At 39.1% G+C, this 24,136-nt stretch overlaps 3 protein-coding genes across 52 annotated transcripts in view; 2 read left to right on the top strand and 1 right to left on the bottom strand.

The window, feature by feature from the left end:
* The first annotated feature begins 574 nt into the window (after positions 1–574).
* Positions 575–4,059, top strand: LOC129766161 (uncharacterized). Its single transcript, XM_055766629.1, has 6 exons — positions 575–614; positions 657–988; positions 1,577–2,534; positions 2,601–2,894; positions 2,994–3,913; positions 3,970–4,059. The coding sequence occupies exons 1-6, from the start codon at positions 575–577 to the stop codon at positions 4,057–4,059; spliced, it is 2,634 nt and encodes an 877-aa protein (XP_055622604.1).
* Positions 4,060–4,295: 236 nt separating this feature from the next.
* On the top strand, positions 4,296–5,840 carry LOC129766160 (uncharacterized). Its single transcript, XM_055766628.1, has one exon. It carries the CDS (start codon positions 4,296–4,298, stop codon positions 5,838–5,840), a length of 1,545 nt encoding a protein of 514 aa, XP_055622603.1.
* Positions 5,841–15,473: 9,633 nt separating this feature from the next.
* LOC129767373 (cell adhesion molecule Dscam2) overlaps positions 15,474–24,136 on the bottom strand; it is a 169,072-nt gene continuing 160,409 nt past the window's right edge. For all 50 annotated transcript variants that reach the window (XM_055768229.1, XM_055768230.1, XM_055768217.1 and 47 more), the window contains one exon: positions 15,474–19,201. In XM_055768229.1, coding sequence (XP_055624204.1) covers positions 19,117–19,201 — 85 coding nt within the window. In that variant the 3' untranslated portion in view covers positions 15,474–19,116. The remainder of the gene's footprint in view (positions 19,202–24,136) is intronic.

The following is a 24,136-nucleotide window of genomic DNA, read 5'->3' as shown; positions in this document are numbered from 1 at the left end:
ATCGGTTACATATTACTAACATAGTTGTAAGACAAAATATGTCAAAATATTGGACTCCCGGCCCCGTCAGGCTAACGCCACATGTACCTTAATAAAAAATATATTTTGGGAAAAAAAAAAAAAAATGAACAATGTGTGTGACAAATGAACAATTATTTGTGTGTAACAACTGAACAATGAACAATGTATGTGACAAATGAACAATGGACGATTTGTGACAAATGAACAGTTAGTTGTGTGTAACAATTGAACAATGAATTATTTATGAAAAATGAACAATGTATGTTTCGTGTTTAAAATTAATAAAATAATGAATGAACAAATTTGAAACGATGAAAGCGATTGGAATCAACGAGAAATTGAGAAAAATAAGCGGAGACTTGCGGTGAATTATATGCAGTGTGACGAAATCCCGCAGTGATATATATTATATCATCAAATACTGGTTTGATCGGCTCGAATCGATTGCCGGTAGATGCATGCTCTTGATGATTTTCAGGTTGCCCAGGTGAAATCGGTATTGTTAGAAAATTGGTTAGATTGTGCAAGTACCTTTGTTCTATATTAATAAACCATGGCGGCCGAAAAAAAGGCCTTGGTGACGTCGTATACACGTATGATTGAATCGATTGAATCCCGTGTTGGGAAAATTTTAGTTTTTGTGACCTCTTTCGACCATAGAAAACAAGAAAAAGACCTGTTAGAAGATAAACTGGATTCGGTCGACTCAATGCGTACGTTACTCCAGGATACGGAGATGAAACTTTACGGAGTGATCAAAGATGAAGAGTTTGAAACATGGCAACCGACGTGTGACGAAATAGAAGACAAGTTTGATCAGATTCGCCATCTCGTTCGTAAGAAACTTCGCGAAATAGATCCTCCAGTATCAGCTAGTTCCCAGCCATCGACGTTTGCTTCGCAGCAAAGCCATTCCAAATTGCCAGACATTCCCCTCCCTCGATTCAACGGTCTTTTGGAAGACTGGGTTTGTTTTAAGAGTCAGTGTAATGCGCTTATATGTCGTCGTGAATTGCTTTCTGAAAGTGAGAAACTTTTTTATTTGAAAGCCGCTATCCAAAATGGCGCGGCCCGTCATATTCAGTCGTCTGAGGACACTTTTTCGTCTCTCTGGAAAGCACTGTGTTCTGAATATGAAAACAAAAGGTTATTGGTGGATAAACACATCGCACAATTGATTCATCTAAAACCAATTCCACGTGAATCGGGAACTTTACTAAGATGTCTGATAAACGAAGTAACCTGTAGCATTCGATCACTTGCCAACTTAGAATTGAAGATTGATTCGCTCTCTGAACAAATGTTGGTTAATCTTGTCTGCACGAGGTTAGATGCTCGTACAAGAAAGGACTTTGAGATTCAGTTAACTACAAATACATTGCCGAGTTGGGATAAATTGTTCGATTTTCTTCAGACTAGATGCAGATGTCTTGAGAGCATGGAGCAAGATAAAAAGGTGTTGTGTGCTCAAGATCAAGTGACTCGGAAAACAAATGCCTTTGAAAGGAGTGGTCATATATCGAAAACGTTCATAATCAAACCAAATTCTCCAAAGTTCAATCGTGGAAATGTGACTTGTTTCGTTTGCAAAGGGAGTCATTTCTTGAATCGATGTGAGCAGTTCTTGGGGCTGTCTTCCGCAAACAGACTCGGCAAGATAAAAGCGCTAGGATTATGTCTGAACTGTTTCAGCAATAAACACCATGTACACGAATGTAAATCAAGCTCGTGTCGGAAGTGTGGTCGTAGACACCATACGTTGCTACATGAACAAGAGTCAAATCTCTCCACCCAAACCGAAATACATTTACGAAGAAGTTCACAGACACAGTCTGATCCTCTACCACCTACCTCATCGATAAACTCGGTTGTGCAAACTATTGCCTCGACAAGTTACAAAGCAAGACAATTCGTGCTCTATACCGCTGTCGGATCAATAGAGGATGAATACGGAAATAACGTTCAATGTCGCATTTTGCTGGATTGTGGCTCAATGCACAATATAGTGACATCACGCATCGTACAAGCGCTACGATTGACCAAGAAAAAGATTAATATGACCATATCAGGGGTGTCAGGTGCTTCCCAATCGATCCAGCATAAAGTAGGAGCAACGATCCGCTCCATTGTGCTACCGAATGTCTCGTTCAACCTACAATTTCTGGTTATGAAGAAGATCACGACGAATATTCCAGTTAAACAGGTTCAGTTACCTCCAAAGTGGATCCCAGAAGGCATACACCTAGCAGATCCTGTATTTGACCAACCACAACAAATAGACATGTTATTGGGAATAGAAGTTTTCAATGAGTTATTCACCGGTAAATCGTTTTCGTTGACAGATGACTGCAAGCTGTGGTGCAAAGAAAGCTTATTTGGATGGGTCGTTGGCGGATCCGTTTTCGGAGAAGAATCGAGGTGTAAAACTAACGAGTTTTGTGGAGTGTTAACGAACGATACTTTGAGCAAACAGATAAGTCAGTTTTGGGAAATGGAGGCTATATCCGAGCCACGTAAATTAACCTAAGACGAAAGGGCAGCTGAGTATAGTTTCGTAAATACCTATCGTAGACTTCCAGATGGCCGATACGAACTAGGACTTCCAATGACGACGAGCATAAATGAACTGGGTGATAGTTTCGACATGGCTTTACGTAGATTTGTGCAATTGGAAAGACGTCTTATTCACAACGATAATCTTTATGCGCAGTACAAAATATTTATGCATGATTATATGGATCAAGGGCACATGATGAAGGTGGATCCGGCTGCGCGTGATGGATACTTCATGCCTCACCACGCTGTACTCAACCCAGCAAGCACTACGACAAAAATGCGTGTCGTGTTCGATGCATCAGCAAATACAACTTCTGGTACGTCACTTAATGATCACCTACTGGTAGGTCCTACCGTTCAGCGAAAACTCGCTGACATAGTGCTTAGATTCCGTGTTCCTCAATATGTATTTACAGCTGACATCACACAAATGTTTCGACAAATTCGTGTCAAGCAAGACGACCGGAAATACCAACAAATATTCTGGCGATCGAATCAAAATGATTTGCTAGAAGTATACCAGTTGGCAACGGTTACCTACGGAACGGCCTGTGCACCATATTTGGCAACGCGGACGTTAGAGCAATTGTGCAGAGATGAACGAGATCGTTTTCCATTGGCATCGAAAGCAGGAAGTGAAGACCTGTATGTCGACGATTTGTTGAGTGGAGCCGATACGCTAAACGAGGCTTTGGCTTTACAGAGAGAATTCATTGATATGATGGCGACAGGAGGATTTGCTTTGTATAAATGGGCGTCAAACCATCCAGCGCTGTTGACAAGGGTGTCCAATGCAGCTTCTGAGCAGATAGCGTTCTTCAAAGATGATAAAACTACCCGTGCCTTAGGGCTAACTTGGCAGCCTAGTACCGACGTGTTTCTGACAAAACTCCACGATATCACCTTCAGTTCAGGATATTGTACCAAACGAACAGTTTACTCTGACATAGCGAAACTGTACGATCCGTTGGGTCTGCTTGGTCCTCTTATATTCAGCGCAAAAATATGCCTACAACGACTGTGGCAGCTTGAGGTAGAGTGGGACGAAGTCTTGGCTGAAAATGTCGCTGAACCATGGATTACTTTCCGGAATCAAATCATCGAAATGGGAGAACTTTCCATAAAGCGCGGTGTTCTTCCTCATATATCGCATCACGCAATTGAGCTCCATGGTTTCTGTGATGCGTCTAATTTGGGATATGGAGCATGTGTTTATATTCGTGTAATGGATAGCAATGGTCACTTCGCAGTAACTCTACTGACCTCTAGATCAAGAGTCGCCCCACTGAAGAACGCCAGACCAACCATACCACGTCTTGAACTATGTGGCGCACTTGTACTTGCACAATTAATTTCTAACATAAAGAACAATTTACAAATTTCCTTTTCCAGAATCATTCTTTGGTCCGATTCGACCACAGTTCTTTCTTGGATAAAAACCGATCCTGGCAACCTGAAAACGTTCGTCTGCAACAGAGTTAGAGCTAACTCAGGGAATGGAATGGAGGCACGTTGGAACGAAGGACAACCCTGCAGACTTAATATCTCTCGGTCTGCTTCCCAGCGAAATATCAACATCAACCCTCTGGTGGTCAGAACCAGCTTTCTTACACCAAGATGAAACACAATGGCCTAGCAGGTTCCACAGCATAACAGGAGATTCTCTTCCAGAGATGAAAAGTTCATCAATAAACCTCGCAGTCTCCGATACTCCAACAATGTTTATCCTCTTCACCGTGGAAAGTAAGTTCCGGAAAATGCAACGAGTGACAGCTCTGATTCTACGATTCATCAACCATATTCGTCCAAATGGACAGAGGCAACATCGATACGGTCCGTTTTCAATCGAAGAACTTGAACAAGCTACTCTGGCGCTTGCAAGTAGTGTCCAGAAAGAAGCTTTCCCAGTTGATTTCCATCGTTTGTCCGTTGGTCAAGAATTGCATCGGAAGAGTAAGCTGATTCCATTCAATGTTTTCCTCGACACTTCGAGGTTCACGGTACTTAGAGTTGGCGGAAGGATCCGTCATGCTGCACTGCCCGTTTGTCAGAAGCATCCAATCGTACTTCCATCGGATCATCCATTTACGCATGCGTTGATTTACGAGGAACTGATTCACGCTCCACCACAAATGCTTTTAAGTGCTCTCCGACGACGATTCTGGGTATTGCATGGGCGCAGTGTTGTTCGCAAAATCATCCGTAGATGTGTTATTTGCTTCCGAGCGAAGCCAATATTGATGCAACAAAAGATGGGCGATCTTCCGAGATCGCGTTTAGAGGTAGTTTATCCCTTTCTTAACACGGGTGTGGACTTTTGCGGCCCAATGTACATCCGCCAGCACAACAAGCGATCAACGGTTACATACAAAGCATACGTAGCACTTTTTGTCTGCTTTGCGACAAAGGCGATTCATATGGAGTTAGTCGGCGATTTGACTGCAGATGCCTTCATTGCAGCACTTCAGCGCTTCGTTGCAAGGAGAGGTAAATGTGCCAGATTATTTTCAGATAATGGCCTTAATTTTGTAGGCAGCAAAAATAAGCTGAAGGAGCTGCACGACCTGTTCCAAACCCAGAAGATGAAGGCACTACGAGATGATTGGTGCGAAAAATCAGCAATTGAGTGGCATCTCATTCCTCCACGCTCACCACATTTCGGTGGTTTATGGGAGGCTGGAGTCCGTTCAGCGAAGTACCATCTGAAGCGCATCACTGGAACGGCGAACATGAACTTCGAGCAATACACCACCGTACTTACTCGCATTGAAGCCATTCTCAACTCGAGACCAATATCACCTATATCTGAGGACCCGAGTGACTTAAACCCGCTCACCCCTGGCCACTTCCTGGTGGGACATCCGTTGACTGACATCGCCGAACCGGACATAAGCGACCGCAAGGAGAGCAAACTGGCACGATGGCAACGTCATACACTGATGGTCCAACATTTTTGGGCCAGATGGTCACAGGATTATATCACGACATTGCAAAACCGCAACAAATGGCATGAACGCTTGCCAGTAACCCCAGGACAGTTGGTAATTGTCCGTGAGGATAACGTACCCACAATGCAGTGGAGACTGGGAAGGATCCAAGATGTCATTCCAGGCCAGGACGGTCTCGTGCGTGTGGCGAATTTACGTATGGGTAACAAGGTGATCCGTCGACCGGTTACTAAACTGTGCCTGTTACCGATAGAGGGCAACTGTGAACAACCAGATGAGCATCTGAATCATTCGACCGACCAGTTGGAGGATTGAAATTTGCCTATTTCAATGGGGGGAGCATGTTCAGTATGAAACGAGCTTAAAACAAGATTCTGCGTAATCATCAGATTGCTCTCATGAGTTCCCTAACAAAGATTGTACGAGATGAAGGAGAAATAAATATGAGTTAGTTCTGGACCACCGACCGAAACAGTCGTTTTACTTTTTCGCTCTGTGCACTAAGTGTTTTGTGTTTTCTCCAAGTTCTTCCGTGGCCACTTTCTTCATGAACTGGCTAGTCTAAGTTTGAACAACCACTGGTGGGCTTCCAGTATCGAGGAAAATGTGGAAATATCTAATCGTTACTGAAAATAATCTGTCAGTTCCTCTGGGAATTTAAAAATACATTCATGTGAAAGAGTTTATTCGAATGTTTTCTATCCATGTAACACTGTGACCAAATACATTTGGTTTTGTGATTTTTCAATCAATCGCAATTAACAGGATAGCTTCTGAAGATTATTCTTCCCCATCAGTAGGATATTTCCGTATCCAATATTGTATGCGCCCGCAATCGATTATTGCTCAGTCGCCGAAAGTTCCGAGCTCAGAGAGTTCATTCCCCTCTAGTTTGCCTTCCAAATTGCCATCGTAAACCACACCTTCTCTCGATTCAATCACACACAAAATGCATACTTAAGCGATATTCTGGTGGTGAGACACATTCATTTTTCGTGAGGACATCGACAAGACAACATCGTTGCCTAACGTGCTGGAGGAGGTGGACGGCGAAGGATCGACACATACACGCGCAGAATTCTTTCCGTTTGGATGTCATTCAGCATCGAGAAAGTTCCGGAAAGATCTAAGCATTGCTGGAAAATAATCTGCCAGTTCCTCTGGGAATTTAAAAATACATTCATGTGAAAGAGTTTATTTGAATGTTTTCTATCCATGTAACACTGTGACCAAATATGTTTCAATCAAGTGCTATTAACAGATGGTTATCGAATTAGCATTAACCACTGGTGGGCTTCCAGTATCGATGAAAATGTGGAAATATCTAATGGTTGCTGGAAAATAATCTGCCAGTTCCCCTTGGAATTGAAAATTACATTCAAGCGAAAGAGTTTATTTTAATGTTTTGTATCCATAAAATATCCATATAATACATTTGGGTTTGTGATTTATCAATCAAGTACAGTTAGCAGGTTAGCTTCTGAAGATTATTCTTCAGAACAAGGTTTTTCGTATCCTATATTGGATGCATAAAAGCTTGTGCCTCCAACGTAACGCTCTCGTTTTCGAAGTCCCCCAAATATTCATTTATTCATTCATTCAGAATGGATTGAGATTCAACTTCAAACAAATGATCTCTAAATCAACGATAGTCCTACGTCACCCTTGCGGTTATACCATAGATATAACCCACTTCCTGTTTTACTTATCTTTTCAATTTCATTTTTATTTGTTCTTGACCTAATAACCTTAACCTAATGAAATTAATAATACTTATTTTGCACCCAGTGCGGATCCAATGGTTTCCAACTCGAATCGCGTGTCAATCGTTCAGTACAGCTGAACCGGTGTATCGCAACACAGCACGATGATGGTGTCGATCACGAGAGGCGACAAACTCACCAGCACACAGCGCCCGCGGTGCAGGCCTTCTTCTTCCCGCTTGTTGTGATTGCTTCGATACAATCCACTCGCAATATAGGGAATCCCGTTAGGATGCGATGATCACTTCATCAGCCACGAGAATAACGGTATCACTTCCTTGCTCAATAACGATATATATATGCGTCCGGCGGCTTCGAACTTAGGAAGACGAATGGTTACTGTTAGTTCGAGTTTTCTATTTATAACAAGTTAATCTACCTAACAAGGGTTTTAGACTTGAATTATCTCCACCAAAATAGGTTTATCAGAAAATCATCATAATTTTTGAACTTCAATAGTTGGGCTATGTTGTTTGATCTAGAAATGTATCACGGATTACATTTTCTTAGATTTTTCAACTGGAAACCGGAAAAATATTTATAGCACCTGTAGTATACCAGTGTGGCTGATTGTAAAACACGTATCATTATTTTATTTGGCAAAAACTTTTAAATTGCTGTCACAATGATAAATTCCCAGATAAAATATTACGTAAAATAGTGCGAACATTGCTTGTTTCGTTTGTATTTCATGTAAAGTATAAACAATTTGCTACATGAAGACAGAGCCCTTTGGTGTTGCATGTATCGACATATATATTGTATTAGAACAAAACCATTCCTACTAATACTTCTTTTAGGCATGGTAGAGTTTGATGAAAAGCACAATTTGACAAACCTGACCCAAAACAGTTGGTTTGCTATTTTGTTAAATATTAGGCTGTCAAAAAAGTCCTGCGGCATTTCCGCGAGGTGTCGTTGTAAGCGCGTAGTTCTAGTTGTATTCATTGTATCGAGTCATACTATAGCTTGTTGGAAAGGTATTTTTGCGCGCTATAATATAGTCCTTGACAGTATCTTGTTTGGTTAAGTCGTTCGTGAGTTATATTGACGCAAATATGGAGCAAAATAAAGAGAAAATCCGACATATTTTACAGTACTACTATGAAAAAGGCAAAAATGCATCTCAAGCTGCCAATAAAATTTGTGCAGTTTATGAACCCGATACAGTTTCCATTTCCACCGCACAACGATGGTTTCAACGTTTTCGTTCTGGTGTAGAGGTCGTCGAAGATGCGCCACGCTCCGGAAGGCCTGTCGTCGAAAATTGCGACAAAATCGCCGAATTAGCCGAGAAAGACCGGCATAGTAGCAGCAGTAGCATCGGCCAAGAGCTGGGGATAAGTTATCAAACCGTTATTAACCATTTGAAGAAGCTTGGATTCACAAAGAAGCTCGATGTATGGGTGCCACACACGTTGACGCAAAAAAACATCTTTGACCGTATCGACGCATGTGAATCGCTGCTGAATCGCAACAAAATCGACCCGTTTCTGAAGCGGATGGTGACTGGCGATGAAAAATGGGTCACTTACGACAACGTGAAGCGCAAACGGTCGTGGTCGAAGCCCGTTAAAGCGGCTCAGACGGTGGCCAAGCCCTCATTAACGGCCAGGAAGGTTCTGCTGTGTGTTTGGTGGGATTGTCAAGGAATAATCTATTATGAGCTGCTTCCCTATGGCCAAACGCTCAATTCGGACCTGTACTGCCAACAACTGGACCGCTTGAAGGTAGCACTCATGAAGAAGAGGCCATCTTTGATAAACAGAGGCCGCATTGTCTTCCATTAGGACAACGCCAGGCCACACACTTCTTTGGTGACGCGCCAGAAGCTCCGGGAGCTCGGATGGGAGGTTCTTTTGCATCAGCCGTATAGTCCGGACCTTGCACCAAGTGACTACCACCTGTTTTTGTCCATGGCGAACGAGCTAGGTAGTCAGAAGTTAGCCACAAAAGAGGCCTGTGAAAATTGGCTATCCGAGTTTTTTGCCAATAAGGAAGCGAGCTTCTATAACAGGGGTATTATGAAGTTGGTATCTCGTTGGGAACAAGTCATCGAATAAAACGGCGCATATTTGACTTAAAACAGATGATTGTAACTAATTTTATGAACAAATGAAAATTCAAAAAAAATACCGCAGGACTTTTTTGACAGCCTAATATATTGCGCTACTGTAGACAACGTAGTCGCTGCTGGAAATTCACAATTTGTCAACTACATGAAACACACAATTAAAAAACTACTCGAAAATAGCGAATAAGTCAATTAGAAAAAAAAACAGGGATTTTTCTGCTGAAAATCACGACGAGGATGATAATCCCCATTAGCTCGAAACTATTATTGATGACATCAATATGCGTAATATGCGTAATTTCGGAACTGTATCAAACGCTGTTGAAAACTATGTAGAAACTGCTATACGCGATATCCAGATCAACATACTTCTTCGCATAGTAGTTTCAAAACAATTGATTTTTTTTTCAAGCAATAATTCCAAGAGTACAAAAATCTGTTATCTAAACATATAATCTTTAGACGACTTGTTAATAAAACTTGTTATTATCGAAGCGCGTTTTTATTAAAAACATAATGGGAGTTACAGAAAGACATACAAGTTTGCCAGAAAATACATTATATCGTTCTTGTTACACGATATCCCTAAATTCCGAGTTCAGAAAGTTTGAGGTAAGTTTACCACGAGCTTTATTCACGTGTATATATTCCTCGTACAGCAAAATACGTACAGTGTTGTATAGCATAAACTTTCTGGTGGATTGAGTAATATTACTTATCAATCCAGTATATAACGTATGAACGTTAAGTTATGAAATATAGGATAATTATACGGGAATACAAGTGAGAATGAAAATACCTTATAATTTATCAAACATTGCATCGTGGGTGAGCGATCATCGTATTATATTTACACAAACTTAGATTCAAAACATGATAAAGCGCCTTATGAATCTGTTTCAAAACAATGTCGACGATATGAATAGAAAAAGTGCGACACACCGGTCGCGCGCATTTCTAAAATATAGGTTCTAGCTTGCTCAAATGAAATACGCTTGAGGAATTATTTGCATTCAAATTCAGTAGCAACCCATGAATCTGAAATATTCATGGCAAACCGGACCGTGAATCCCATATGCTACTGAACCAAATATACTGCTTACAGCCTACGTTCAGGGGATAAAAGAGAATTGCTAGACTCTCTCGAAATATTCTCACGGCTTTTTAGTGTTATGAGTACAAATTCTTCAGCACATATGCATGGAAACAATCGTTCTCACTTTTATTCTTCGTGTGGTATCTTCGTATCTTCGTGTGGCAGCTTTTGAAGAAGGTTTGGGAATTATATATTTGAACAAACCTACCAACGTGAATTAGTCATATTACGCGAGCTGCAACTGGACTTTTACAAATGACAATAAAAACTCTTGAATTTGGGTAGCTCCGGATTCATCAATAGATTGATGGATTTAAAAAACTCGCCAAAATTAACGACAGACAAATCTTGAAATTTCGTCTGGGATGCGGAGCTCTGGTTTTAAAGCTTTCGAAGCATTGATATATTCTTGATCTTGCCGTTATTGATTTCGATTAAAAAAAATTGCTGGAAAACGATTCGAGAAACTTTTGACTGTTGACTCTAGTGACCTTTTTAATATTTGACGGATTTTGGACGTATCAGTGTAGCTCCAGCAGACTTAGCACTAAAACTATATTGATAGCAAAAACAGCAACAAGTTTGCTCACTATGATCCGGAAAATAAACGACTGGAGCATTTTTGGAAATGATAGGTTTACGGAGCTTTTTAACCAAAATGGTCTTCTGTCTCTCGTGTGAAAACTCCAACGTTGAAAGAGCTTTTCCATTAATACCGAATGTTTTAAGAAAACATTTGTGAGGAAACGTTTATGCTATGCGACAAGTTTACGATGGTATGCTTCACTTTGGGAGGATAGCCTCAATAAAAATGTTGAGCTAGTTAATTCAACGAATTCAAAATTTTCATTCTCTTTATCTAAAAACTATGGATGGGTTATGCCTATGATATAACCACAATGTTGTCGTAGGACTGCCGTTGGCTTAGTAATTATTTTTGTTTTTTTCAATTTTCAATTTTTTCAATTAATCGCACCTAGGATGTTCGTCATCGTGTACGATATCGCCGCTGCGCAGAGCTATCTTTTGTGTGTATTGTTTAAATTATTGATTAAAGTAGTGAATGAAAGAAATAACATACGAATTCAATTGCAAACAAATCCCAAATTATAGTAGTAGTTATCGCAGCAAATAGTTATCAACATTTTGCCTAATCATTAAACGGTATGTGTAGTGAGTTGGCAACATGAAAGGATGTCTTCCGAAGCAGTCTTGAACAACCGAGCCAAAGCGATGCATTTGTACCCGCTTTTGTAGACTGTGTTTGCAAAACGAATTTCGGAGTGTAAAAATGCATGGGGATATAAAAAGTTCCGCCGACTTACAAGTATCTGCAATGCCGATTTTCCCAACCTCTTGGTTTCGGAATCTGTGTTGGGAAAACACATTCCGGTTTGCGAAAACGCAGAAGTACCCGCAGTTTGCATCTATTTTGCAATGCCGATTTCTCCAGGCTCCATGGTTTTGAAGTCTGTGTTAGGGAAACATTCCGATTTCCAAAAACGCAAGTGCGTACAAAAGTACCCGCAGCTTGCACCTATTTTGCAATGCCGATTTCTCCAGGCTCCATGGTCTGTGTTAAGGAAACATTCCAATTTGCGAAAACGCAATGCAATGTCGATTTCCTCAGGCTCCATGGTTTAGAAGTCTGTGTTAGGGAAACATTCCAATTGCAAAGACGCAAGCGAGTACAAAAGTACCCGCTTGAAGTCTTTTGAAGTCTGTGTTAGGGAAACATTCCAATTTGGAAAAAACGCAAGTGAGTACGAAAGTATCTGCAGCTTGTATCTGTTTTGCAATGCTGATTTCTTCAGGCTCCATGGTTTTGAAGTATGTGTTAGGGAAACATCCATTCATTCCAGCGATCGTATCTCAACCGTTGCGCAATCATAACTGAGTGGATTTCCGTGCGGCCTTCGCTTATATACCGATTAGCGTGATTTCTATAGCCTGTTTTGAAAGCAATTTAACGTCTATAGAAACAAATTTTGGATCAAAAAGTAACAAACATATAACGCGTAGACATTTTATCTCTCGAATGAAGTGTTTATCATACCATTTCGTTCAGTTGTTTAGGAGGTATTATCGCTCAAAATCTCGTTGCTCCGGCGTAACACTTTCATTTTCGAAACATTGAACTTACATCCCAGTATAAAAATGAAAGACGTAGTCCTACGTCAAAACAAGGAAAGTTGAAGGAAATAATAAAATTTTGGTAAACGCACAGAAGCCCGAAAGATTGCAAGAAAAAGTGTTTCGTTAAAATCTTGTCTTGTCGAGCAATGTTGGGCTTATCCAATGGCCTGCGGATCGGTGCGGCTTGTGTAGCACGACAATATTGAAGCAACTGGAACTCACCCCAATAATGGAACAACAGAATGTTTGATCATAAAAACAATAACATCAGAACAGATATGTTGGAGCAGTGAGCGTTCACATATTACTGTGTAGTGGAAGAGGTGGAAACAAAATAAAAAATTGCGCAAGTATAATATCCATTGTTGTTTATTATTGATTTGTAGCATGTAGCATGTTGAATAGGTGGAATTCCGCCTTTAGGAACTATAGCTAAAGTATAAGGAGAGAATTTTATTACTAGTCTGCATCTGGAATTTTTCTGAAAAATTACTGGAAAACAGGGAATTTTCTTCGAGTTTTGAGTCGACACCCTGTTAGAGCAACTGAACTGTATTACGGTTGGTTCATTCAAATTTGAATGAATGATGAAAGCACTGGTAAACACAAATATTAACGTCACAATGTTAAAGTAGCTAAGGCAGCGCATGCTATCACGCACACTACGCTCGCAAATTCTGCCATCTGCTCCACCTAAAAATCCTTCTCATGGGAGTAATAGATAACGGTACTCAGTATTAAACAAAGTAATCACTTAGGCAAGACCAAGACGGGTCTATGGGACTAGGTGAGGCCGTTTCGTCACTAAGTTGGTTAGGGGAGCGGTATATGAAAACAGTACGGAAGAAAGCAGAAGGGGAATTATTTCCTTGAAGCGTGAAAGAGACAGACTGATCAGGAGCGAGCTTCGGCACTAGCGTATTGTGTTTTGTTTACAAACAAAACACAGTAGACTTCCAAGATGGCTGAAGAGTGGTTTTAGCAAGTTGACCCACCTTAGGATATACTTCTACGCGCCTTGGGCAAGACAACGCACAGTGCGTTGAATGCATAGGAATGTGGGGTAAAACTCATAATAGCAGAATTTAGCCATTGTAACACTTTGGTGTGATGGAAAAGATTGTTCATAAGTATCAGACCTACTGTTTGCATAAATGTCTCATGTTATTTGAATAATCGCATAAGTGTCATAAGAGACAATTTTTTTATACAACAAACATCACATTAAAATAATTTGTTAAATTAATACATATATAAAGTTCACAAAAAACAGGAAGTTGGTTATATCTATGGTATAACCGCAAGGGTGACGTAGGACTATCGTTGATTTAGAGATCATTTGTATGAAGTTGAATCTGAATTCATTCTGAATGAATGAATATTTGGAGAACTTCGAAAACGAGATTGATTAAAAAATCACAAAATCTAATGTATTTGGTCACAGTGTTACATGGATAGAAAACATTCAATTAAACTCTTTCAAATGAATATATTTTGAAAATTCCCAGAGGAACTGGCAGATTATTTTCAGTAACGATTAGTTATTTCCACATTTTCCTCGATACTGGAAGCCCACCAGTGGTTAATGCCAACTCGATAACCACCTGTTAATAGCCGCGCGTGTATGTGTGTGTAGCGATGTCTTCCCAGGGAACCGTTTGTGGCATCACTCTCCTCCTGATAGATTCCCTTCTGGCCTAGGGTGCACAAACAGGCTCTTGGTGACACCGTTCATCCGCGCTTTCATGATAAATAAAGAGCTTCACCGCAACAGCGACAACATGCTCCAATCGCTGTTCAATTAGAACTGAGTGGATTTCCGAGCGCCGCTCGCTTATATACCGATTGGTGATTTCAATAGCCTGTTTTGAAAGCAATTTTAAGACTATTGAAACAAGTTTTTGGATCAAAAAGTAACAAGTATATAACGCGTAGACATTTTATCTTTCGAATGAAGTGTTTATCATACCATTTCGTTCAGTTGTTTAGGAGCTATTAACGCTCAAAATCTCGGTCTCCGGCGTAACGCTTTCGTTTTCGAAACTTTGATTTTACACCCCGGTATAGAAATGAAAGACGTAGTCCTACGTCAAAAAAAATATTAATTTTTCATTATATTGCATGTATCACTGCTTTTTCAAGGAAAAATAATTTCGACCAGTACGACACCCATGCCCATATTTAATACAACCGCAAAGGGTTGAAAGAGCTTATGAAGTCCATCACGGAGAGCAATTACGAAATGTACCGTCTACCCAAGTTCAAGCGCAATGTTTGAATTATGCTTGTTATTTGAGTTTGATATGATTAGACATGTGTTTGGCATAAGGATTTGTATTTGAATTTCAGACTGTACGACACTTTTTGTTTTGTTGAAACTGGATGAATAGATAAATATTTCACTCATAACTGCAATATTCCAAAAGTTTGTGTTTTGAATGTGTAAAACTATCGTAGATACAAACCTCAGCATGCACTCTCGTTGTTGATATTGGTTGATGAAATATATGGACAAAAATATGAGGTGCTGTCAATTAACTGTGTCTAAGTTTTGCTGAACCACTGCGTTAACGTTAGCAGAAGTGCAATTCTTCAATCAGTTCATCAGCGCCACTGAATGTGATAGTATTGTCTGATGCGACTGAACAGACTCCTTCACACAGCCCACCTATTCCCGGTTTGGGATTATTTCCATCATTTTTTGGACCAATGCTAACCTCTTTTCAGTATTATTTGCATCAACAAATCTCTCTGGTGGAGTTAGGCTGACTTCTGGTTCGAATTTCACGCAATTATTTGCCTTTGTAACACATATTATGTTGAGTTGAGTGCTTATAAGGGGGACATCGGGCTTTCGGATAAAACTAAAAACACACATGTTGGAATTTTACATTTTTTTTATTAGTACTTTTCAAGTTTTTATCAATAATTCAGTTTCGCCCGTGCATCCCACACTTCCAAATTTAGTTGCTTTTTTCACTTCATCAATATCTTGTATTCAAGATAATAATTTTACCTGATAGTAATTACTAGTTGCGTTTGTTAAAGATTTTCACTTATCTTGTTTTTGTTTTGTTCCATAGTAAAGCGAGCAAATACAACTACATCGAATTTGTGGATTATTATTTGTGTTTTTTTTGTGTTTGTTTTCATATATAGCTTTTGTTTTATTAGTTTCACATGCCATATATAGTCGAGCAATTGATTATTTTTTTCTCTTTTTGTTCCACAGAGTTAAAGAAAGTTCTCTAGCATTACTTTTGGCTAATTTGAATAGTAACAAAACGATGGTTGATGTCGAACGATCCTTGATTGGGGATGACTATTCCGAAGCAGACAAGCTGTGAACCACCAAGTCGAACAAATCATTTGTAAATCGTGTAATTAAGTCCGTAGATCTTCACAAAATTCTACACATGATGCTGTAGAAGTAAGAAACGTAACGCATAAGATTAGTCTTCGTTCGGATCACATCATGATTGCTCAGGAATATCCTTCACCACTCGAGGATGCGATGGAACAGCAAACCCCTGCTAAATGGACGCTAAGATGCATTTTCTCATCAATCAAGGAGAACAAAACACTCTAGTTTTTTTGTACACAATTGCATGTGTTTTGATTAATTTCGTTTGTATTGTGTATATATATGACTGTGTGTGTGATGCTATCTTTTCATGGACCGGCGGCAATTTATATAAACATCATTTCATTGTCAGCAAAATATTGACATACCTATGTTGTCTCCGATTGCTTTGTTTTTTTTTCTCTTCAAATTGAAATCACGCTTTTCGAGTGTGTTTGTGTGAATGCTGATGTTGCTCTCGAAAAACAACAAAGCATATAATTATTATGGCACATGAAGCAAAACATTGTTCCAAACATTGTGACTTAAGAAAAAAAAAGCTGCAATTTTGACTAGAAAGCGCACAGTTGTTCGTTCTTGTTGTAGTTGGTTAAGGCAAACAACGAAGAGAAGATATAGCCGCGGACCTGTGAGGAAATTATTATTTCTGTGGTTTTCAATCCTCTGGTGGTTCTTCAATCAATGAGGTGGTGTAAATTATAAGCTCTGTTGCTGAGTACATCTTGTATTACTAGCTGATTTAATACCAAAACCTTCCAACATTTGATTTTCTTGTTCACTTGTTTTGTCGAAACATTTGTTTAAATTTATGTTTTTTTTCTTTCATTATTTTCGTTTTACTCTTAATAAACACTGTATTTGTAATAGTTAATCCAGTAACTTCACTATCCATAGGTGGAAAAACATTGCAATATTTTGCTTTCTTAGAGTTTCGTATGTTTTTGCATGTTATATTGGATGAGTTGCATTACAATCAAGATACAAATTTCATTTTACTATTCTTATAGTTGGTTTTAATCCCAAATAGTCTTTCGTTTTTTTTTCAAACAAATATCTCAATCACGGTTTTTTGTTCAGATCCTTTGACAGAAAGTAGAGTGCAGCTCGAAATGTTTTAAAATTTATACAAGGAACCCAAAAACCAAACCAATCAATAGTGGGGCCAAAAAAGTTCATCACACAGTATAAAAAATTTGTTCCTATCACTTAATTGGCTATATTCAATAAATTACAAAAGTGAGTTTTATTTAATTTTGTAAATAACCGAGTCCCAATTTTGTCTCTTCTTCTGTTCATACAATTTCTGAAAAATGTTACTAGTTATAAGGATTTCTATAATCGTTTACAGTATTTTGTAGTTATTAGTATAATGTAAACATACCTAGCAAAATGGATATTATTTATATATATATATATATATATTTTTTTTTTTTATTTGCTTTCCTTCTTAATCCAAACTTGTGCGAGCTGCGATTGGTGGATGTCTCGAGAAAAAGGGAATTATAGGGTTGTAGGGAGATACAGTTCAAAGATAGCTTCAAGCTCCCCTTTTCACAACCGTAAGAGTCTATAAAAGGGTTGTGGGATCGAAATTCATTTTTTTTCAGATATTTGTGAAAGGGGTAGAAACGCGGATTATAATATCGATACTGCATAATGTTAAAACGTTGAATCAAGACTGAAATTTTCAACCCATAAAGTAACTAATATCAATTCTTAGACAAATTAAATGGTTCAATTTCGTAGCCACACTCAAAACTGATGTATTTTTGTTGTGTTGCGGGATTACTACCAATTCAAGGGACAGACTCGTAGTAGAAAATGTTGAGCAATCATCTAGTGGTTCCTTGTATTGTTGGATTTTTGGTATAGTAATCTCTGCCTATCATATTGGGCATTGGCGTAAATTGTGCTTATTAGTAAAAACATCAAATCAAAAAACTTATTACCTAGGAATATGCTTATTTGGAGCAAATTAAAGCTTTTCTCGTAAAAGATAAATATAAAACTTATACATTACATTAGTTTGTGATTAGGTCATTGGGTTGCAAATCTCGAGACAATCCTCCATTATGATCGGCATCTCAATATCGTATTCAATTCTCCATCGCATAGTGGATGACTGAAAATAATCATCCACCTCGCACCTGGCTGAGTAACAAATTTTGAATTACACTCATTTGTATTTCGTTATTGATAGTTATTTTTACTTTTTTACGTTTAGTTTCATTCCACATTCTCGCAAAATTCGCTCTCATCACTCCTCACCTTTGCTACACACCTACGTATTCTAACCTAGATATTCTCTTGCCTGAATTATGCGTTTATATGTATATTTTCGCGCTCCGCCGATTGCTGTCGCGGCTGCATCCTGATTCCTAACACTTCTTTTTTGGCATTATTACATCGTAATAATTTAATAAATTTGATTGCGGCTGGTTCCTCTTCGAAAATAGCTCGCACTCAGCAATGGCTTTGCAGCGGTTCTTACTTCGCGTAGTTTTAGTCGATAGTAAAATTGGTTAGGTGTAAGACTAATTTGTTATATCTGTATCATATTTTGTTTAGCCTGCGAAGAAATGTGATTTTGGATGCGATTGATGGATTTTGATTAGGTTTTCTATGTTCCATATCGGTTGAGAAAGGGTTTTCTATGCCTTTGTCTGTGCTACCTGCGCCTAGGTAATGCGCGATCAAATCTCGAAAAAATGTTTTGAATCGATCGAATACAGTGGTAAATAATTAAACGTTAACATACACTTAATACGAAGACTGAAATCTTATACAATATATAGACACTGAGTAAAAACATACACGAGTTGCTTCGTAGTAATTATACAAATCTAATAATCTGTTTGGATTTGACCACTGCTGCTGCTGTTGAGCTGGTGGCGTTTTCCCCACAGCAAAAGCGACGGGACTCTTTTGCTACTCCCAATGGAGTTGCTTGATAGGATATCGATTCGGAGGAGTCACATGTTTGTGCTTATAGTTTAGTTATGATTCAAAAATGAGTGGCAATGTGTGTGTGTGTTATGATGATGATAGGGTCGGCGATACACAGTCGGAGCAAAAACTTACAGATTAAAAGGAGAAAATTGGTTGTTTTCTAGTAGAACTACTAGTTGTAGCGTTTAGCGGTTTTAGCAGCTTATAGATTACACTGCCATAGTATCGTAGGCTGTGAGTCCTGAACCGGCGGGGGCTGCTGCTTGTTTGGCGTACTTGGGTTTGACTTCGTTTCTACAATGAAATGAGTGTGATAAACGGTGCAAAAGAGAAGGAAAATGAATCATTAGATCATGGTCTAGCTAGTGTCGTCATCGGTCAGGTCGCAGGTTAGTAGGAATACTGCTGGAAGGATGCGCACTTCTAAGGATTGTTGAAAAGTGAGGGAGATAGTTGCTGTTACAATGGATTAATAACTTGTTTCCGTGCGGGTTTGCAGAGAATATGTGATTGCGGGTATATAGGGGAGATTTTCAATTTTGAAGTGTTTTTGGTTTATATTGCTCAGAGATTAAAAGTATATTTTTGAAATTTGGATTTGAACAAACAAAATGAAGTCATAGTAAATTGGTGAACAAAATAATCGTTTGGAACCTCAGACAATTATGACGTTGCTTTAGTTGAGGTTCTTGCTGTAGTTTTGTATAAATGGTATCACATTAATATCACGTAGAAGTCTGAGAACTATATGTACATTCGTTATACTGTTATTACCTTTCTAACCAGTAAAATCTCATTTCATGAACCATTTGGTCGGTGTTAAGTCAGAGTGGACCAAATCGCAAAATTGAAAATTTCGAGTTACTGATTACATTTGGTTAAGCATTATGTATGCTAAATACCACATTTATCAAATTTGGAAAATCACGCATACAGCAGGAATAAAGGATCGAAATTGTTATGATTGATCAACGAAAACCCCTCATAGTATGCAGTCAGAGCGGACCATGTACCATTTACCATGGCGAAATGGCTCTATATCATGTACAGACAGAGTGGACCATGTGACAATCGTTTGTATATTGAATTTAAACAATATCCAAGCGCCGAATTCAAACCAACAAAACATTTTCTTGAAGCTAATAGGTACCTTGTCGAAATGTGCTTGAACCCGTTAGTGTAAAATGTGCACTTCGGAGTATATTAAAAAATAAACTTGTTCCACTCCGACTCCGAACGGATCAGTGAAAAATGCTGGTCTTCATTGGAAATGGTCGCAAAATGTACTATTTCAGAGTGCGATTTAGGCTGTAGCGATGACAATAAATTCAAATTTGACGATTGAATTGATGAAAATGGGAAGTTTATGCTTAACATGTTTGCCGTGCAATCATATTCATGCCAACAGTAGATGGTAGAGACTATTATGCTGAACGCACACAAATGTTTATGCAGTGCCAAACTCACAATCCTTCCTGCTCTAATTTTCATAAGGACCGTATCGTTATTTATGGGTACGCCTTAGAGTCTCCGTCTGAAAAAGACTATAGCTTGTTTTGACAGCTGTTTATTTTTCTCCTGTTGTTGACACAGTTAGCGTTCAGTTAGCATTGTTAAAAGATCGTTTTTTCCTAAAAGTGCAATCATGAGAGGGCTAACAGAAGAAAAACGAAAATCCATTGTGACCAGATACTGCTCCGAAACAGGAATATCAATGAGAAAATTGGCGAAGGCGGAAGGAGTAAGCGTCCATGCGGTCCAAAACGCTATCAAGCGATTTGGTATGTATAATACATTGAAGGATCTACCCGGTCGCGGCAGAAAACCTGGGCCATCCAAGCCAAACTTGGATAAAAAGATTTGCAGGCAATTTGAAAGAAAAAAGGAATTATCGATACGGGATTGCGCAAAAAAGTGTGGAACATCAATCGGTATGGTTCAACGTGCCAAAGAACGTAACTCACTGAAGGCATATAGAAAGCAAAAATGTCCCAAACGCAGCCAAATTCAGGCAAGTTCCGTGAAAACCCGTGCCCGTAAGCTTTACGATGGGATTTTAAGCAAACGCGAACTGTGCATCGTCATGGATGATGAAACCTACGTCAAACTGGACTACAAAACTCTTCCTGGGGCACAGTTTTACACTGTAAAGCAAGGAACAGATGTCCCGAACGCGGAGAAGTCAATTTTTTGCGAAAAATTCGGTAAGAAAGTGCTGGTTTGGCAAGCTGTTTGTCAATGTGGCATGAAATCATCTCCTTTCTTCACTCTCGGGAATATGAATGGTGAAATTTACCGGAAAGAATGTCTCCAAAAGCGTGTGTTACCGCTCATCCGAAAGCACACTGGTCCGACACTATTTTGGCCTGATTTGGCATCATGCCACTATGCACGTTTGACCTTGGATTGGTTTCGCGAGAATAATGTCGATTTTGTGGAAAAGGAGATGAATCCTCCAAATTGTCCGCAAATAAGACCTATTGAAAAATTTTGGGCTTTGATGAAGGGACGACTGCGGAAGAAGGACAAGGCAGCCGATGACCTTGAGCAGTTCAAAAAGGATTGGATAAATGTGAGCAAACAAGTCGATGAGACGGTTGTCCAGAACCTAATGAGGGACATCAAGAAGCAGGTGCGATCATTGGCGCGAAAATCAGAATCTTGATTATTTTTTACTGTTACTCCTTTCTTTCATTCATAAGATACAATATTTTGATATCAGAACTGAAAAATAAATGCAATATTTGAAATAAAGCTGTGTTTTGAGCGTACCCATAATTAACGATACGGTCCTTAGCAGAATGGCACACTTTGACTCACAACTATTAATTGATTGAGAAATATTTCGAAATTGTTCAGTCATAGTGAACCAACTCTTAAAAAAATGCTTCATTTGAATCAGTCAGAATGGACCATGTACATATAGGCAGCCAAATAACTGCATTTTTTGGCATGATACTTGATGTTTCTTTACAACTATCATACGTCAAAGTTTTGCCAGAGAGTAGCTAACATTTCTGAGAACAATATTGAACGAAAAAAATAAATGCTTTGAAAATTACAGAGCATTAAACTTTATGTTCGTTTTTCTCGAAATCATAAAAATGTCACATGGTCCGGTCTGAATTAACACCGACCATTTACAGAAACCAAATTTTTTACAAATTTCCTTTTCTGTTCTAAAGCCATCTTTCACTTTTAAAGCGGTAGCAAAGCTGTTATTTTCACGTCCACGATATCGCTGTTTGAAATACCTCCTTAGAATCGCCGTCGTTTCGAATGTTTTCGGGATATAAATAAGGTAAATGGTGTTGGTTTGTTCGATTTTTATACAAGTGGGTGAAGGTTTTCTAAGACGTCATCCCGTCATCAAGTCAAGAATTCCAAGTGTGCTTCTAAGTAGCGAACTTATGTTACGGAGCATAAAATCCGGAAGTGGTTCCACGGGGTAGAGGATTACGTCCGACAAGCAGATACGTCTTAGAAGATTCTACCCGTGTGTCCAACATGGACGAATCCTCCCATAAGACTTGTTTCAACAAAGGAAGTGATTTTGGCACCAGCTGGTGAAAACTTCGTCCATACTTCAAACGTGAATTCGGAGAAGAAATGCAACACAGTGCTATTTTCATCTAGTGCGGCTGGTGTATCAGCACCGCCATTGGTAATATTCCAGTAAAAACGATGCCTTCCTGCGGAAATTGCAAATAGCGCTCCCGATGGTTGGTCAATGGGGAGTAGAAATGACTCAGACTGAATGAAACGTGAAACTTGTTTGCCAATGAATAAATAAAATAACCTTATTAACAAATTTACAGAATTAGGAATACACTTGGGTAGAGTCAAGAATATTACAGTGCATTATTAGAATCATGTTTAAAAAAAAAAAAATTAAGGGGTTGTATGTAGGACACGACCGCATATTTTCGATGTAGAACTACGCAACTATATTATGCAGTCCACTTGATATTATTTTAAAATGCATCGGAATTTTCGTAGTAGATTATGTTTTTCGTTACTAATAAATTTGAGTTTGATATGATGTCTAGGACTACCAAAATATGTGAACGGAAGAATTGTCAAACGATCATTGTATTTTACATTTACCTCTGAAAGTATTTCACATCTCATGTTTACGTAGTTCTCGTACCGCAAAAATTCATTCACCGCTAGTATCTGAAATGACGATTTTCCAGACTTCTCAGTTTTAAAGTTCGTTTTAGGGAACCATATTCCTGTCACAATACAACGACAAGCAGGTACAAAAGTACTCAACACCAAAAAATACCCCCGACTTGCATGTACAGGGTGGGCCATTTAAAGTGGAAGCATCTGGCAACCCCATAACTTTTGACAGAGATGTCAGATTAACAAATGTCATACCACGTTGGAAGCGTCATTTCAGTACAATTTCAACCATGGAACAATACACACCTAAACAACGCGCTGAAATTGTTCAGCTGTACATTCAAAATAACTTCTCAATTGTGTTAACTAAACGCGCGTGGAAAAATAAAAATAAAGTTAAAACATCGCCTGGAGACAACACTATACGTCGATTATATGCCAAATTTATATCGTCTGGTAGTGTTGGTAATGCCAGTCATCTGTCCAGACAACGACCAAGACGTTTCGACAAGAATATTGATGCCGTTCGAGCCAGTGTTGCAGAGACTCCATCGACATCAGGTCGCCATCGTTTGCAAGAGTTAGGCATCTTTTTATTGCCATTTGTTCGTGAAAATGAATTGGACAATTACTGGTTCCAACAGGACGGCGCTACATGCCATACAGCGGCTGCCACGACCAAATTATTGCGCGAAACGTTCCCCGGAAGATTTATATCGAAAAACGGCGATTATGACTGGCCACCGAGATCACCTGATTTGACGCCTCCTGACTTTTTTTTATGGGGATATTTAAAATCCAAGGTATACACTGGTAAACCAAGGACCCTGGCTGCGCTGAAAGACAATATCCGACAAGAAATTGCTGCCATATCGGCCGAAACATTGGGCAAAGTGATGGAAAATGCCGAAAAAAGGGCACATTTTGCGGTCAAGGCCAGAGGCGGTCATTTACGAGATATCATAATCAAAAAGTAGTTAGAACAAATCTCCTTGGACCAAAATAAATGAATTTCAAAAAAAAAAAATTTAAATTCCACTTCTTTACTTTGCTATTGCAAAAACAAATCCTTCCACTTTAAATGGCCCACCCTGTACTTGC

The sequence above is a fragment of the Toxorhynchites rutilus genome, chromosome 2 (genome assembly GCF_029784135.1).
Source record: "Toxorhynchites rutilus septentrionalis strain SRP chromosome 2, ASM2978413v1, whole genome shotgun sequence".
NCBI classification, from domain to species: domain Eukaryota; kingdom Metazoa; phylum Arthropoda; class Insecta; order Diptera; family Culicidae; genus Toxorhynchites; species Toxorhynchites rutilus.
The sequence above is the reverse complement of the archived record's forward strand: the minus strand, read 5'-3'. Positions and strand labels throughout refer to the sequence as shown.